This window comes from Miscanthus floridulus, chromosome 18 (genome assembly GCF_019320115.1).
Source record: "Miscanthus floridulus cultivar M001 chromosome 18, ASM1932011v1, whole genome shotgun sequence".
NCBI classification, from domain to species: domain Eukaryota; kingdom Viridiplantae; phylum Streptophyta; class Magnoliopsida; order Poales; family Poaceae; genus Miscanthus; species Miscanthus floridulus.
The window spans coordinates 61,370,898-61,387,523 of NC_089597.1; the positions used below are offsets into that span (position 1 = coordinate 61,370,898).

Sequence of the window (16,626 nt, forward strand, 5' to 3'; positions counted from 1 at the left end):
TCACAGTAATTCCATCCATTATTCGATAGGATTCCACATCATTCAACAAGTAGTTCAAATCCATCACCACATGTCACAATAACACATGCATGACAACAACATTGTCTCGGACAGAAATCCATTGCGAAGAGAACAAGACATGAAACTACAAGCGCTACTCACTGAAGCGGCCCTTGATGTGGCCATCCTGCTGACGACGGGGAAGGAAACATCTGCCGGTTCAGAGTGCCCTGAGCTGGGTTGTTCGAACCCGCCGACTGAGGCTGCACACAGGAGAAGAGATTGCATGAGACAAGATTAGTTGAATAGCGATTGTAGCAATTCCTTGCATGTGTGATATTACTCACTGGAGTAGCGGAGTGAGGAGGCTGAGGTGGACCCATTAATCCAAGAGGCATAGCAGCACCCGTCGTAGTTTGAATCTAGGCAATAATGTCCGCCAACCTTTTCTCCTGGGCGAGTTTGTCGGCCTCCCACGTGGCCCGCTCGGCCGTCAACCCCAGCTCCAGCCCCTGGGCCCTCCTGTTTGCTTCTTCCACCTGGGCCTACAAATTGTTGCAAAGCTAATGTTACAATAATGCAAAGGAAATAGAGTTGTGTAAAGATCAATGTACGATGAGTAAAACATGAATAACCTGGAGTGTATCGACCCGGTGCTGTGAAATGCTCGGCCATGAGCGTATCGCTGGGAGTGAGGAGGCGGTCGTGCTCTGTGCTCGGATCTGGGAGAGAGTGGGAGTAGTGGCTATGTCGATCACGCTGTCGCCAATCCAGTAGCGGCCATGCTTCTTGCCTTGTCCAATCCTCATGACGGTGTTTGCATCAATGTTGTCGGTCCATGGATCGTACTCCGGCCCATGGATCGACCTTGCCGCCGACGTGTACTCCATGATTTTCTCGTAGGCGCTCGAGTTTGTGTACGCCTCGGCCGGGTCGTCCGGGTTGAAGGAGACGTCGGACGACGCCTTGCCCTTGTGTGCCATGGCAAATGCGGCGAAGTTGGAGCACTCTTGGCCTTGATGTGCCGCCGACTGCAAGAACGAAAACAAGATGATTAGAATTCTTTGCCGAGTTCAACGAAAGCAAGAAGAATAGAAACATGACCACGTACCCACACTCGGGCGTATCTGGAGAGGTTGCGGTTGCCTTGATGGTGTGATGCACCTGGCATGAACAAACGCCGCTGCCGGGCAGCCGCGTGCTGAGCGGCTCACTCCGCGCTTAACCACCTGTCCACCATCTTCGCCCAAGCCACGAGGCACCTGTTGCACCACCAAGGAATCACCTACACGTCATCAAGTAGTTGACATATTAGAAAAACAAGTGATTCATACTTAATCTCAAAAGGAACCAATTTTAATGTTCTTTAGCTACCTCAAGGAACTAGGGTTTGGTCAGCGTCAAGTCTTGTTCTCGGATGTCCTTCTTGGTGACCTTCTGTCCGAGCTTCGTCCCATAGTAATCTATGATGGCCTGGAGTCGTGCCTCATGATGGACGTCGACGACGCGTTTCCTGCAAGCTCGCTTAGCCACTGCCTCCGCCGTGCCCTCGAATCCGTCGTCAAGTTTGAAGTACTCCTGCATATACAGACACGATGTATGCATTAGTTATTTCAAGTAGAGTCCAATGAGTGCATTGTATTGAGCCATGTAGTGCGAGGAAGACTTACCTAGAACTCCCGAATGACGAGCGCAGCCACGGTGCCTGCTTCCATGTGGGGGGCGGACTCGTAGTGGGCAAACGTGAAGGCGGGCTCGAGGTTCCCGGCATGCATGACCATGCTAGGGAAGTGTCTCCTGCACAGGAGACCTAGGATGCCATTGACATGGCGGGAGGTAGTGTTCCCCGACACAATCTCCCACCCCCTACAGAAGTGATTAAGAAAACATATTAGTCTCTATTTCGATATCGAACATAGCATATGAAGTAAAAGTGATAACATGCAAAGGCACTTACCTTTGCCCCTCTGGGCGAATCACTGGACATAGACGAGTATGTGGTCGGTCAGGGAAGGTGGAGGGTCCTCGCAAGTAGACACTTGATGAACTAGAGGAAGCGCTAGCTCCCGTCCTGCCCTCGTCCTCGTCCTCGTCCTCGTCCGCCTCCTCCTGGACCGGCGTCTCCTCCTCGCCCACCTCCTGCTGCACCTGCTCCTCCTCCTACTGCTGCTGCTGGACCACGGGCGTGGTCCTCCTGTTCCTCCTGGTCGTGGTCCTCGTGCTCCTCCGCTTCGTCGAAGACGTCCCCTGCTCCTCCTCGCCCCCTCCGCTGGAGGCTCCTACACCAGAGGCTCCATGGTAGAACGAGCTCAGGTTCCTCTGCCGACCGCCCGGCATTTTTGTTCAGTCACCTGCAATTAAAAAGAAGAAAGAAGTAATTAGAAATAGATGCAAAATAAACAAAACAAAATTACAAAATTACAAAGTATTACATGTATGTTACAAATAATCTTCATGATCGGGATTAGCTGGATCGTAAGTCTCATCATCACTATCAACCATGTCGAAATAATCAACACTATCCGATGGAGGAATGTTGTCTTCATTGTCATTACCTACATGTAATCGCTCAAGCATTTGTAAGTCCTTTGCATTTCACACTTCATCTCCATCGTCATCATCATCAACCATTACATTGTCTACATCCATTCCTATCTCGCCGGTTAAGTCTATCTCAAACCTCCCTTGTAGCCCATCTTCTTGATAGAACTCTCCGTCATACGTGCTTGGGTTGAAGTTGTAATCTTCATCGTTTGGGATAGGTAGTCGGCCGTGTGGCGAGACCTTGTGCACAACAAACCAACCACTAAGATTCGGTCTAGTCTTGCAAGCATATGGCGTATAATAAACATGTGTGGCCTGTTGCGCCACAATGTACACATCGTCTCTTGGATAGACGGAATCCTGTCGAATTTCGACTAGACCAAGATGAGGGGTCTTCCTCGTTACTCCCGGATCAAACCAATGGCATCTGAATACGACAGGATAAAGATTTGTGCTACCACGGAATGAAAGTTCATATATTTCTTCAATTCTTCCATAATAGTCTATGTCATCAGTGCCGGGCGTAAAAACCCCGCTATTTGTGGATCTTCGATTGGGCCGCCTCCACTCGTAGCTTCATGTGTGAAATCGATATCCATTCACGTCATAGGCGTCCGATGACTTGACCCTTTGGTCATAGCCGTTGGCAACCTGTCTCAACTCGGCACTGATAGATGCATCGGTTCGGGCCTGCAAGCTCAAGCAGGATACATCATTATATTAATCGGACATATGAGCAACAACAAATCGGGGCTAAATTGGACGGTACCTTGGTTTTGAACCAGGAAATAAAATCGGGGCTCCCTTGTCCCGCACCCTTGGAAAGAAGGGTATCACATTCCGGTGGGGTTGGTTCCCTTGAATGGGGCCAGTATTCATGAATGAATTCCCTGTAACGACAAACAAGGGGGTTGGATGTAGAATAGTGCGGGATTATTGAAATAAGTTCGTTGAGAACTTACGCAATATATGGGTCCACCTCTTCAAGGTTGGTCAGCACATATAACATGATTTTGTGCCACTCCACATTTGTCAGGGGCTTATTGGTCGATGCACCTGCTCTTCCAAGTTGCCCTCGGAAAAGGCTGAGGCTTGAGGCATTTTCGTCAGCATTGTAACGAGGAGGTGGATTATGCACACTTGGAAGGTTGTCAGAATAATACAATGTTGTGAAGTTTGACACCTCCTCCATAGTGAATGCACTTGCAATGGAAGCCTCAATTTTGCCTTTGTTTTTACACTTTTTCTGAAGTGTCTTTAGGCATCTCTCGATTGGATAGCACCAACGGGCCTGCACGGCCCCCCCATTCATGCCTCATACGGGAGGTGCAATATCAGATGTTGCATCGGATTGAAGAAGCCAGGTGGAAAGATCTTCTCCAACTTGCAAAGCAAGACAGGTGCCACTTTTTCTAAGTCAGCAATCACGGTCCGAGATAACTCCTTGGCACAGAGCTGGCGGAAGAAGTAGCTCAACTCTGCCAGCACTGTCCATATGTGCTCAGAGACAAAGCCTCGAACCATCGTCGGAAGAAGCCGCTCAATCCATATGTGGTAGTCGTGACTCTTCATCCCGTTCACTCGGAGAGTAGTTAAGTTCACTCCCCTCCTCAGATTCGCTGCATACCCATCAGGGAACATTAATGTCTAGATCCATTGGAGTACTTTCCTCCTTTGTCTGGGGGTCAAGACGAAATCTGCCTTAGGCCTTTTCCATGTCTTGCCGCCTCTAGGAGCACGCATCTCTTGATGTGGTCTATCACACAACTCTGCCAGGTCCACTCTAGCCTTAGGGTTGTCCTTTGACTTTTCAGTTTCCATGATTGTTCCCCAGAGTGCCTCGGCGACATTCTTTTCTGTGTGCATGACATCAATGTAATGTGGCATAAGAAGGTCATCAAAATAGGGGAGCCTCGTCAAGCCTGACTTATGAGTCCACATGTGTTCCTCGCTGTATCCCACGAAGCCATCACCTTCTTGATTCTCCACAAGAGCATCTATCTGAGCATGAACCTCGGCACCAGTCATCATCTGTGGTGCAGGTTCTGTCACTACGACACCTTTCGTAAAGTTCTTGGTGTCTTGCCTAAATGGATGCTCGAGAGGGAGGAATTGATGATGTTTGTCGAACGATGAATACTTGCCACCCTTCTTGAGCCAGATGAACCTCAGACGATCCTTGCATAATGGACATGGGAACTTCCCGTGGACACACCAACCGAAGAATATCCCATACGCTAGGAAGTCATGCATGGAGTACTGGTACCAAACATGCATTTTGAAGGATGTCTTTGTAGCTCTGTCGTATGTCCATACCCCATCCTCCCAAGCACTGACCAATTCATCAATCAGAGGCTCCATGAAGACACCCATCTTCTTCCCCGGGTGTCTAGGAATTATCAATGACAAGAATACGTTCTGACGTTCAAAGGCGACGCCGGGGGGGAGATTGAGGGGGATGACGAACACGGGCCAACATGAGTAGGGGGTAGCCATCAAACCATAAGGATTGAACCCATCTGTTGCCAGCGCAACACGTACGTTATGAGGCTCTGATTCTTTCTCATGATGAATGCCATCAAAGTGGTTCCATGCTTCACCATTGGACGGATGTACCATCTTGTCAGGATTGTATCGTGTGCCCTGTTAGTGCCACATCATCTGCTTAGCGGATTCCTCGCTCATGTATAAACGTTGGATCCTCGACATGAATGGGAGGTACCGTAAGATTTTCATCGGGACGGTAAGCTGCTTCTTGTGGCCATCCCCAGAGTCTACCTCCTGGTACCTGGAGGATTTGCACTTCAGACAGTACTTTTCATGCTCATGTTCTTTCCTAAAGAGGACACACCCATTCGTACAAGCATGTATCTACTCGTAAGACATCTTGAGTCCATCAAGGAGTTTCTGGCACTCATATAGGCTCTTTGGCAGAACGTGGCCCTCCGAAAGCATGCTAGCAATCAAGGCCAACATACCATCAAAGTGTTGTCGACCCATGTTGATCTCGGCCTTGAACCCCATCACGCGTCCAATGGCATCGAGTTGACAAACCATTGTCCGATCATGAAGGGGTTTCTATGCCGAAGACATAATGTCATAGAACGCCTTTGCGGATGCCTCCGTCTCCTCCGCACGTCCATCAGGGATCTGTGCTTGTTGATAGTCATCTAACATGTGTGCAACCCCGCCATCATCATCAACATGCTCGAGGCGTGGTCTCACCACTTCCTCTCTCATCCGATGGGCTTCACCGTGGTGGATCCATCGGGTATAGTCCGGCATAAAGCCATGCTTCTAAAGATGTATACCCATGTTGTCCTTCTTTTGCCATTTTCTGTTTGCACACATGTTGCAGGGACACTTCATTAGATGCGCTCTATTCGCACCCCTGCCGAATGCACGGTCCAAGAAAGCCTCGGTCTTCTGCCCCCATTCAGTGCTGAAATCACTCTAACTTCTGTATCCCGTGTACATCCACTCACAGTCATCCATCCTCTAAAATAGATATCAACGAGTAATGTAACCATCAATTGCATCTACATGGTGTTCCTACTATCTAATAGGTGAGGATATGTCCTAATCCCACCCGCGGATGCGTAGACGAGGTCAGTTTCCATGGTCTACTCTGAGCCGAGACAGAATTTCAGTAGCACCTCCCCGCTATTCTCCAGATACACGTCCTGGCAGGGAGAGTGTGTATCCGGAGAACAACACGGAGGTGATGCCAAAACTCTGTCTCGGATTGGAGCAGACCATGGAAACTAACCTCGTCTACGCATCCGCGGGCTGTCCAGAAAACATGGACAATCCAAAACAGATACGGTTATACATATGCAAAGATCTGCATACTTCCAACCGTATCTCTTTTGGACGGGAGATGCCTAACTGGGTTACACCGATCTACGACAACGATAAGGAAGAGAGGTTATTTATACCTAGGGTGGCGGTGGAGTCAGGCTAGCGGGGCAGTGGCGAGTCGGTGCAGTGGCGAAGCGAGGCTGTGCAGGCAGGACCGCAACACCGACGAAGACGATTGGGGTCGCCTAGGTACTATGGGTCCCCTCTGACAGGTCCTGCTCTGTAAAACAAGAAACACAACACTATAAGTTGAAAATTTCGGCAAAACCTCCCCTGTACAGGGAGGTTTCCAAAACCTGCAAAAAATAACGGCACGAAGGCTGACATTCACAAGGGCACGAAGGCCGACATTCACGACGTTCATAACGGCATGAAGGCCAACATTCACGGCACGAAGGCCGACATTCACAAAGGGACGGTGCATATACCTTGGGCGGTGGTGGGACGTGCACGCGTAGAAGAAGACGCTGAGAACTCCTCCTCCTTCTCCTTCTCTTCCCCTTCCTCCTTCTTCCTCCTTCCTCCTCTCCTTCTTCCCCTTCTTCTCTTCTTTTCCTCTTCTTCTCCTTCTCTTCCCCTTCCTCCTTCTCCTCTTCTCCTTCCTCCTACTTCACCTCTGCCTCCTCCCCTCCAAGAACCGACGGCGAGGGGGGGGCGGCGGGCTGGGCGCGGCCCCCACGGGGAGGGGAGGTGAAGGCGGCCCTCCCTCTCCTTCTCTGGCGGCAGTGGGCCACCGGCGTTCAGCGACGCCGGCGGGGGCGCGGAGGGGAGGGGAGGGGAGGAGAGGCAGGCGCGCGGGTGGGGCGGGTAGGCCGGAGCGGCGGGGTCGGTGGCCGCCGGCGCGGCGTGGGCCCATAGCAGCGGGCGGCGGGGCTGGGGGCGGGCGCGGGCGGCGGGGCTGGGGGCGCCGGGTGGGGACGCGGCGCGGGGATGGGGGCGCGGGGGTCGCCGGCGGGGGCAGGGCTCGTCGGCGGGGGGGGCGGGCGGGCGGCGGCGGCGGCGGGCCACAGAGACGGGTGCGGGGGGGGGCGTGTGTGGACGATGGGGCCTCCGGGTGGGCCGGCCGAAGGAAATTCCTTTCCTTTGCCGAGTGCCCGCGAACTGGCACTCGGCAAAGGATTTTTAATTTTTTTTTTCAAATATCTTTGCCGAGTGCCGTAGATATGGCGCTCGGCAAAGAGTTTTCTTTTTAAAAAAAACAACCGTACTTAAAAGAAAAAAACTTACCTCTTTGCAAAGCTCAGATTAAAAAACCAAAATCGTCCGCGTTTTTTTTAAAAACTTTCACCTTTGCCGAGTGCCCCCCGTTAGGCACTCGGCAAAGAGGCTTTGCCGAGTGCCAGAGTTGGGCACTCGGCAAAGCATATTTTTTTTTTGTTTTTGCCTCCAAACTTTTTCTTCAGCCCTTACACATTAAGTTGAAGTACATCCTCAAATTTGGCACATTTCTCGATCTTTTTGCTATATATCCTTAATTTATTTCATTTAATTGCATTTTTCCGGGAAATGTAAGTTTGAACTGCAGGTGCATCGAATCATGGAATTTGACGAGTGGAAAAATGATATTCGTGTTACTTATTGTATTTTGATGCCGTTTCCAGGAGCACGCCTGAAGTTTCAAACATCTCACGCACGAAACATGGCGACAAAATTGTGGGTGAAGTGTTTTTTAATTATATAAAATGCAAACAAAGTTCGAAAATCATGAAACTTGGTGACGCGTCTTTACATCACATGTGGAGGCTATGGTAAAAATTTGAGAACATTTCGCGCACGTTGTCACGTAGGATGGTTAGAAACCTAGACATCTCACGTTGCCGGCAGGGATGACCAATTCTATAGAGCCGCTCCGAGTATAAACACGGTGTGCGCAAGCACCATATGATCAAGTGGTATGCAAATCTCAATAAACACTAGTCATGTATATATAGCCCCTCACTTGAAACTAGCCGTTGGAGGCTACAAAAACTTTCCGTGCAGTCACTGGACATGTCCGATGCGTCCACGTTAGCTAGCCATTAGGCACTAGCCGTTGCCGACGGTTGAAGACTCGGGCATCCGCTGTGATGTCTGGTGCGCCACTGGACACGTCCAGTGCATTTTGACCTTCTCCAACCCCCTTGCATCGTCTCTAGAAACCCAGTTTGGTGCACCCGTCCGGTGCATCACCGAACACGTCTGGTGAACGCCTGTGACTATGCTTCGTGCACACTTTGGCGTCCGGTGTACCCCAATTGCCTGCACCGGACACGTCCGGTGCTGCAGTTGCAGTAGTCGTTGTTTCTTCACGAGTCTTCGTCCATGCTTCTTCCCTCTTGTGTCTTGGACTCTTACTTGTTCTTGTAGGTCTTCTACATGTCTTCTAATGTCTTGCTAGAGGGGTTGAACATCCGTGTCACCACGTTGCCAAAGTCCAAGTCCACTTTGCGTCGTTTGAACTTTATCGAAAAGCACTAGCAAACAATATTAGTCCAAATGGTCATTTTGATCATCAAACACCAAAATCCAAACTAAATGGGCCAAAGCTCCATTCCTTACAATCTCTCATTTTGGTGACCGATGATAACACGACCAAAGAAAGCAAATAATAGATACAAAAATTAAAATGCGATATACTTACTAGGTTACAATGCAAAGGCAAAATCATATGATGCTAAAAAGATACTGCTTGTAACAAACTTTGAGAACATATCTTGTCCATGCTAATGTCCCCATGTGTGGTATTAATCCACTTCCTTCCTTTCTTGGACCATCTCCCAAAATAGGGTTCTCCCCCGTTATTCTTTACGATCTCCCATAATCAAAACCACTCGTATCATTGAAAGAGATTTGTACTGTTCACGGGTACCATATCTATATTTTTCCTTTTTTCTATTTTTTTTGTCCCTTACCTACTGGCAGATCATTTTTTCGGGTTTTTTTTGTTTTTTGCTTATTTTTTTCCCACGCAACACGCAGGGTTACCTGCTAGTTCACTAGAGATTTTTATAACCAGACCAAAGCAATACTGTGCGGAAACTCAGAACTTGCAGCACGCTCATTTTATTCCTATCTGTAAATCATACAAGAAAGAGCATATCAAAATGACTCCAACGACACAACCCTTGTCTTCACTGAATATTATATATGTATCATCGAGGAGTTATATTAAAAATCAGCAAGTGAACTGGCCAAATCCGATCTTCTCCGCGCCAACGTCGTAGATCACCTCGGTGCCCCGCTGCTGCGTGTTGCCGATGATGTTGAACGGCATCGTCGAAGGTCTCGGCGCGAACGCGAAGCAGCCGGTGGCGGGTGCCGTGTCATTAGGGTATATCAAGATCGCGACGGGGCTGAGGTCGAACACGGAGCCGTCGCTGAACTTGAAAGACACAGCCGGTAGGAAGATTGCATTCTGGCCCGTGAAGTCGTAGCACGTGTCGAGGGGGTCGTACGCCGGCGCCGGCTTGTACTGCGTCATGGTGAACTTGAACCGGTCGCGGAGCGAAGTGTACGCCTCCGCTGGGAGGTAGGTGAGGATGGTGCTGGAGTCGAAGAGCGTGCCGTCTTTTGTGAACACCGTCGGTGGCACCGGCAAGATGAAGCCGCCGATGTCGATGGAGACGAGCTCCACGAAGTACAAGGACGGGTGATCTTTCTTCTGTATCATCGCCGTGTACTGCACGTTGTCGTTGGAGGCCGGAGTGGTGGAGCCGATGGTGAGGTACCCAGGCGAGGTGTCGTACGACGGCAGGCAGTACGAGAAGGTGGCGCCGAACGTCGCGGCGGCTTGCGAGGACAGCGACAGCGCGCCGCGGCCGAGGCCGATGACCCCATCAACGTCGCCGAAGCCACCGACGTTTGTCTGGCCGCATCCGAACGCGAACCCGGGGAGTGCCTGCGTGGAGGTGAGCGACAGCGTCTCGTGGGACAGGACCCCAGCGGTGGACGAGCCATCGCCGTACTCGACCTTGTAGACGCAAGTGCCGTTGCTGCACTTCCCGCCGGCGGCCGCGCACTGCGGGTGGCCGCAGGGGACGGCGGAGTAGGTGGTGGACTTGGTCGGGTCGAAGACAGGGTCGTGCTGCTTGTAGCAGTGCCCGGAGCAGGGTAGGCACTGGATCCACGACACGTCGCTGCCGGTGTCGATGCTCAGCGTGTAATTCTGGGCCGGCGTGCCGAAGCCGACGGTGACCACGAACTCCAGCGTGTCGAGGGACGTCCCGGTGCTGTCCGGGATCGTCACGGCCGGCGCCTCAGCTGGCGGCGCCACCGGAGGATAAAACGGAATTCCTCGAGGGCGAGGCGACGGAGCTGGACCGAAGGGAATCCCGGGGAAGGGGTCTGCCGATGGAGCTGGTGCGGCAGCTGATGATGACACGGAGGACCTCTGGAGGAGTGTGCTCAGCCGATTCATGTCGTGGTTGAGGACGTGGCGCTCAAATGCGCCGCAACATTTCGGTGGAGGACCTGGAAGCCCGCAGACTGCTGGGATTGTGAGCTTGTTGCCAGAAGATGTCACTGTGGGTCATTGGCATGCAGTAAACGGAGTCAGGTACACGTTAAGCTTGAATATTATCGATCAGCTGTGTTTGTATATTGCAAACCTGAAACAATGGTTCTACACATTGAACTGAAAATTGGTTCTAGAGGACCCGCGTATTAATATTGCTTTCTTTTTTACCAAAAAAAATCAATTTGCCAGTTTTAGTATGCATTATGGAGGTGTCTATTACCATGTACCAGTAAGCAGCTACTGCATTCGAACGATCAGTAAACTGTTCATTTGTCTGACAGTATGTGTTGAAGTAATGTTTTTAATAAGATACTCGTCCACTACTGGAAACCAGAATTGTTCTGTCGGTTTTCAATTTTCCTTGTCAGTTTCTAACCAACATACCAATGTATAATCTTCCTGTCGGTTCAAGGCAACCCAATAGGGGAATCTTGGTTTCCCGTAGTGCTCGTAGATGATGAACCTCCATGTTCCTTCTATTGTCTAAAAAGTTGTCCAATAATGTTTACTTATTGAGCTTGTTCAAGATTTTATAGGGACCTCCGAGTAACTCCACTTGATTGAGAAAAGTTAATCCCCTATATCAGGCTAAAGAGGATTAAGAAAACATAACTACATATAATAAAGGAGATGTACTCTTGCAAATTGTGATTCTTCTTCCTTTAGGCATGGAATCCACATATCGCTTAGTAAAAAATATCTTTCCTTTCTTCCCTGTGTTCTCGTTTCTCTTATCTTATCTTCTCGTTGTAGATCCGTCTGCCCGTTTGCACGGGTGGCCCATATGCTCTGCCACGACAACTTCTTTGGGGATGGCCCAGTTGCTCCTCGCCTGCTACCCATCCGGTGTGGCTCGGCGTCCGGGGGAAAGGGATGAATTGTTCTCCCCTTTCGTTGAAGGATTACAAGAGGAGTTTTCTAAATTAAGAAAAAAATTAGGAAAAAGAACCGGAAAGTAGAGTTGTTGGAGCTATCTTTTTCCTCTTCAATCCCCTTTTTTATTATCATTACAAGTATATAGGGACAAGGGATCTATTTTCTAAATTTCATGGATATGTTTTTGTGTTCAAAATTCCAGATTTTCTTTTTGTGAAATAAACATCACATTCATATATTACATAAACATGTATAATTTATGATAATTTTACAAATAAAATTGAGTTTAATCTTATTTATTTGCATATTTATGACATCAGCAACCCACTGTAACATTTTAGAGTTTTTTAATAGGCCATTTTTAGTGTTTTAATATGGATTATTTCTTCTTTGAGTGATTGCACGGTAACTGTTTTCATAGCAACCTTATTAGTGGTATCTCAAGATTCTAACCAAAATTTACCATATTTGACATGGAGAGAAAGGTCAAGGCATGGCCACTTATCATGTATTTAGCTTCTTAAATGTGGAGATATCACGTCTGGTTATTTATTCGGATAATTTGTAGCGTCCAGATATTTGCAAATAAAAGCGTCAGGTTACTTATTCCGACAATTTGTCATAAAATATGTATTCAATATGTAATTATGTATCACAAGATTTCTTGCAGTATACATGATTCAATGTGTAAAGTCGATTTGCCCCTTAAACTTATCGTTGAATTAACAAAAGGGAATTGCTATTATACAAACGCCTCCTTTTTGTTTTGCAAATGATCAGGCCACGTTGCTGGCCATCGGTCAGGCTTCTCTTGTTGCTTACGTCAGCTCAGCTGACAAAGCATGAGCTCATTGCCTAAGATCTCAAGCGACTGAATTCTAGCGGATGTGTTAAAAACATTCAGAAGCCTATTAACTTTCAAAATAGGATAAATTACCCCCTAAAATAGTTCAGAGTGATTTCGATTGTTGTTTTGACACATGCGGCAAACACATCTCACGTCCTCATTTTTTTTGTCATGCCATATTAAAAAATCATGCAGATCTCACATGCTGCAAGTAGATGCGGCAAGTGATTTCGATCGTTGTTTTGTCACATGCTCCTAAATGATCTCAAATAAAAAATCAACTAGAAAGTTTTAGATGTCTTCGAGCGCTACAAGGTACAATGCGTGTCTCCAAACGAGATCGTTTGGAAAATTCATAATTTTGAATTTAAAATCTTGATAACTTAAAATAAATATTTACGCGTCTAAACGATCTCAAAAAAAAGGTTCTCAACCATAAAGTTACAGATCATATGGAGACCAATAAGTTGGTATAGACCATGCCAACGTGTGAGGTCATTTAAAAATTCAAAAAAAAAGAATTTAAAATTTTGTATTTCAAAATCTAATAGCTTACACGAATATCTAAGCCTCTAAAAAATATCAACTAAAAAAGTTTTCTACAATATTGTAGATCTCATTGAGTTCTACAGTTTCATATAAAGTTTGTGTTTCATCAAACTCAATATGAAAATGTTAAGATTTTTTGATATAGAAGAAAGAGAGACCACCCAACATATGTGTCCCACCACCGTGTCTAAGTCAAGCCACCCTCGAAACCATGTTGAAATGTCCAGGGATTTTTTATCCGATTTTGAAAGCTGAGGTGGTAAATTGTCCGATATTTGAGTGCGAGGATGCTTTTTATATTCAGTGATAAGTTTGAGAGGGTAAATTAAACATTACTTTGCTATAAGATAGATGGCCTCACTAGGAAATCAGTATATACTAATACTAAATTGACAGTATAAAATGCTAACAATTTTTCAAAAATAAATCGACAGTCCTTTTATATTTTAGGGCAAAATCAGTAGATGGCCTCGCTCCCGTTGAAGCTCCATAACCGGACTAGAATAGCCATTTGCGCCTCGAAATGAAATAACCACACTACATAATTTCATACAAACAATTTTGTGCAGCAAGGCCGTTATTAGTACACGATGGTTCGATGCTCGTCCGTACCTGACTTCTTCCAGGGAGGGCAGTCGAGGTGAGCCTTGGACCTCAGCAGTTGGTCCATGCTGACGGAGAGGTATCGCCGCTTCGCCGCTGCACAAGCGCCGCAGAGAAGGCAGAGCACGAGCACACTCACCAGCGACCGTTGCGAGGCCATTGCGTGCAGGTGCGGCAGCGATCGCTAATGCTACAGCCGGTTTCGAGGGCCCCGTGGAGCTGATGGAGGGTGGACTCGTGATCCGGTCAGTAAATAGCCGCGCTATGCCTCGCAAAACGAGCACATCAGCTTTGGCTGAGGAAACTAAGATACATTTTTGTATCTACCCGTTGCCCCGACGGCGACCGAAATTACCACGATGCAATCGATGCAAAGGTTGGTTTTCTTTTAATTTCCTCGACCAGCTGGGCCGGCGGATGCAAGGGTTGGCACATGATCGATGGACCAGAGCTATAAGCAAAACGTACTCTCTATGCCAAAATAAACCAATTTCTATAATCATCTTAAGTCAAATTATTTTAGGTTTTACTATGTCAGAGCACACGATCATTGTCCAAACATCAATACCGGTTGTCCTCGACAATGATTGATTAACGATGCGTAAGTCTACGGTTTAGAAAATTCGAGGGAAGCTATTCACCCGGCGGTGAAGACACCTATGCTCAAAATTCTTAATGGCGGTGATTTAGGATTCAAAGGTGCATGTCAATTACAACGAAAGAGATGCGGTACGTGGCAAAGCAGCAACACAAACGACAATGGGAATTCTTAGCAGTCTTCGCAGCTTCAAGGCGGATATCAGCGAATCCAAGTTGAGGCGTGCTTATATAATTCATCTATGATAAGTTATTAGATGGTCCTAATCCTTTCCTTTGTACAGAATACACATATTCTTCCATGGCTTCTCCTCTGCTTCTGGTCGTTGTCTTGTGCAGCTACTGCTGCTACATCGCTCATGCAGGCGACGAGCATGGGTTTGTAGTGGTGCCACGCAGGTCTTATGAGCCACAAGCAGTATGCTCTGCATCCAGAGGTACGGGACCTCAGTATTTCGTGGTCGTCACTTCATTTGAGATTACGTAACCATATATACGCATCACGACTTTCAGTGAACCTGGAGCGGAGCAGCTCAGTGCCACTAGTGCACCGGTACGGGCCGTGCGCGCCGTTACGGTACTCTGACGTGCCGATGCCGTCCTTCTCCGAGACGCTACGCCGTAGCCGCGCCCGCACGTACTACATCAAGAGCCGAGCGTCCATGGACATGGGCAGTACACCAGACGATGCCGCCGTGACCGCCCCAACCCACCTAGGTGGTTTTGTGGACTCGCTGGAGTACGTTGTCACGCTGGGCTTCGGCACGCCATCCGTGCCGCAGGTCCTCCTCATGGACACCGGCAGCTCCTTCACGTGGGTGCAGTGCACGCCATGCAACTCCACCAAGTGCTACCCGCAGAAGGATCCTCTCTTTGATCCCAGCAAGTCTTCCACCTACGCTCCCATCGCCTGCGACACCGACACGTGCCGGAAGCTTGGAAAACGCTACAAGAACGGCTGCACAAGCGGCGGCACCGAGTGCGGATACTTCGTCGGGTACGGAGACGGCTCGCGTACGAGGGGTGTGTACAGCAACGAGACGCTAACGCTGGCTCCGGGGGTCACCGTCAAGGATTTCCGTTTCGGCTGTGGCCACGACCAGCGCGGTCCTAATGACAAGTACGACGGCCTCTTGGGCCTTGGAGGCGCCCCGGAGTCGCTAGCCGTGCAGACGTCTTCGGTCTACGGTGGCGCCTTCTCGTACTGCCTCCCGGCGCTGAACAGCCAAGCGGGGTTCCTATCCCTCGGTGCGCCGAGCGCCAACACATCGGCCTTTGTGTTCACGCCGATGGGGCACCTGCCGGGGTGGCCAACGTTTTACATGGTGAACATGACAGGCATCAGCGTGGGTGGGAAGCCGCTGGACATCCCGCAATCGGCGTTCCGTGGTGGCATGATCATAGACTCCGGCACGATCGTCACGGAGCTCCCGGAAACTGCGTACAACGCGGTGGAGGCAGCGCTCCGGACGGCCTTGGCGGCGTACCCCATGGTGGCAAGCGACGACTTTGACACCTGCTACAACTTCACCGGTTACAGCAATGTCACCGTGCCGAGGGTCGCGTTCACGTTCCGTGGCGGCGCCACCATCGACCTCGACGTCCCCAATGGGATTCTGGTGAAGGACTGCCTCGCCTTCCGGGAGTCAGGGCCAGACGTCGGCCTCGGCACCATCGGCAACGTTAATCAGCGCACGCTCGAGGTGCTCTACGATGCCGGCCGTGGTATCGTCGGATTCCGAGCCGATGCATGCTGAAGCAGTATATGTGGTTCGGTGTCATGATGCTTATTGATTTTCTTGTTATACGTGCTCTGTAAACGGCCGCGTTCCTCATAGTAAGCATCTTCCAAGCCTACTGGGGCAAGCACACAATCTGGCATTACTAAATATATTCTGATAAGGACATGTTGTATTAATTTGCTTCTAAACGTTCTCATAATCTAGTAAGGGAACTCGAATAAAGTCACCTCATATGTGCAGTTGGGAATTATATATGTGTACAGCAGCTTACTACTATTATGGACCATAAACAAAGCTTCCTTTTTAATCTTTTGCTCTGCGAATATTTTCTCATAGTGGAGAGAATTTCTTATTTTGACACTACTCAAATGAACCCTTCCTTGGTCCTGCAAAATGAAAAAATCCTTATTTGAATGTTTCTTATTTTGACATTATTTCGAAGGAAGGTTCCACTCAAGGGCTTGAATGATCGGAGCCAAAACAAGAGCTTTTTTTAAGAATGTGAGAAGAAC

The 16,626-nt window shown here is 48.8% G+C and overlaps 2 protein-coding genes across 2 annotated transcripts; one reads left to right on the forward strand and one right to left on the reverse strand.

Annotated features, from left to right (window-relative positions):
* Positions 1-9,443: 9,443 nt before the first annotated feature.
* On the reverse strand, positions 9,444-13,901 carry LOC136524848 (aspartyl protease family protein At5g10770-like). Its single transcript, XM_066518088.1, has 2 exons — positions 13,785-13,901; positions 9,444-10,905 (listed from the first exon to the last, which is right to left on the reverse strand). Exons 1-2 carry the CDS (start codon positions 13,840-13,842, stop codon positions 9,560-9,562), a joined length of 1,404 nt encoding a protein of 467 aa, XP_066374185.1. The 5' UTR covers positions 13,843-13,901; the 3' UTR covers positions 9,444-9,559.
* A 633-nt stretch (positions 13,902-14,534) lies between these two features.
* LOC136523936 (aspartyl protease family protein At5g10770-like) lies at positions 14,535-16,246 on the forward strand. The gene is made up of 3 exons (XM_066517450.1): positions 14,535-14,595; positions 14,657-14,809; positions 14,886-16,246. Exons 1-3 carry the CDS (start codon positions 14,535-14,537, stop codon positions 16,127-16,129), a joined length of 1,458 nt encoding a protein of 485 aa, XP_066373547.1. The 3' UTR covers positions 16,130-16,246.
* The last annotated feature ends 380 nt before the right edge of the window (positions 16,247-16,626 follow it).

Bases quoted from the DNA above. Each gene is read 5' to 3' on its own strand.
- LOC136524848 (XM_066518088.1), bottom strand. From the start codon at position 13,842: ATGGACCAACTGCTGAGGTCCAAGGCTCACCTCGACTGCCCTCCCTGG. The intron at 10,906-13,784 runs GTACGGACGAGC...AATGACCCACAG, and splicing joins CCCTCCCTGGAAGAAGTCAG to TGACATCTTCTGGCAACAAG.
- LOC136523936 (XM_066517450.1), top strand. From the start codon at position 14,535: ATGGGAATTCTTAGCAGTCTTCGCAGCTTCAAGGCGGATATCAGCGAA. The intron at 14,596-14,656 runs GTGCTTATATAA...TCCTTTGTACAG, and splicing joins CAGCGAATCCAAGTTGAGGC to AATACACATATTCTTCCATG. The intron at 14,810-14,885 runs GTACGGGACCTC...CACGACTTTCAG, and splicing joins AGTATGCTCTGCATCCAGAG to TGAACCTGGAGCGGAGCAGC.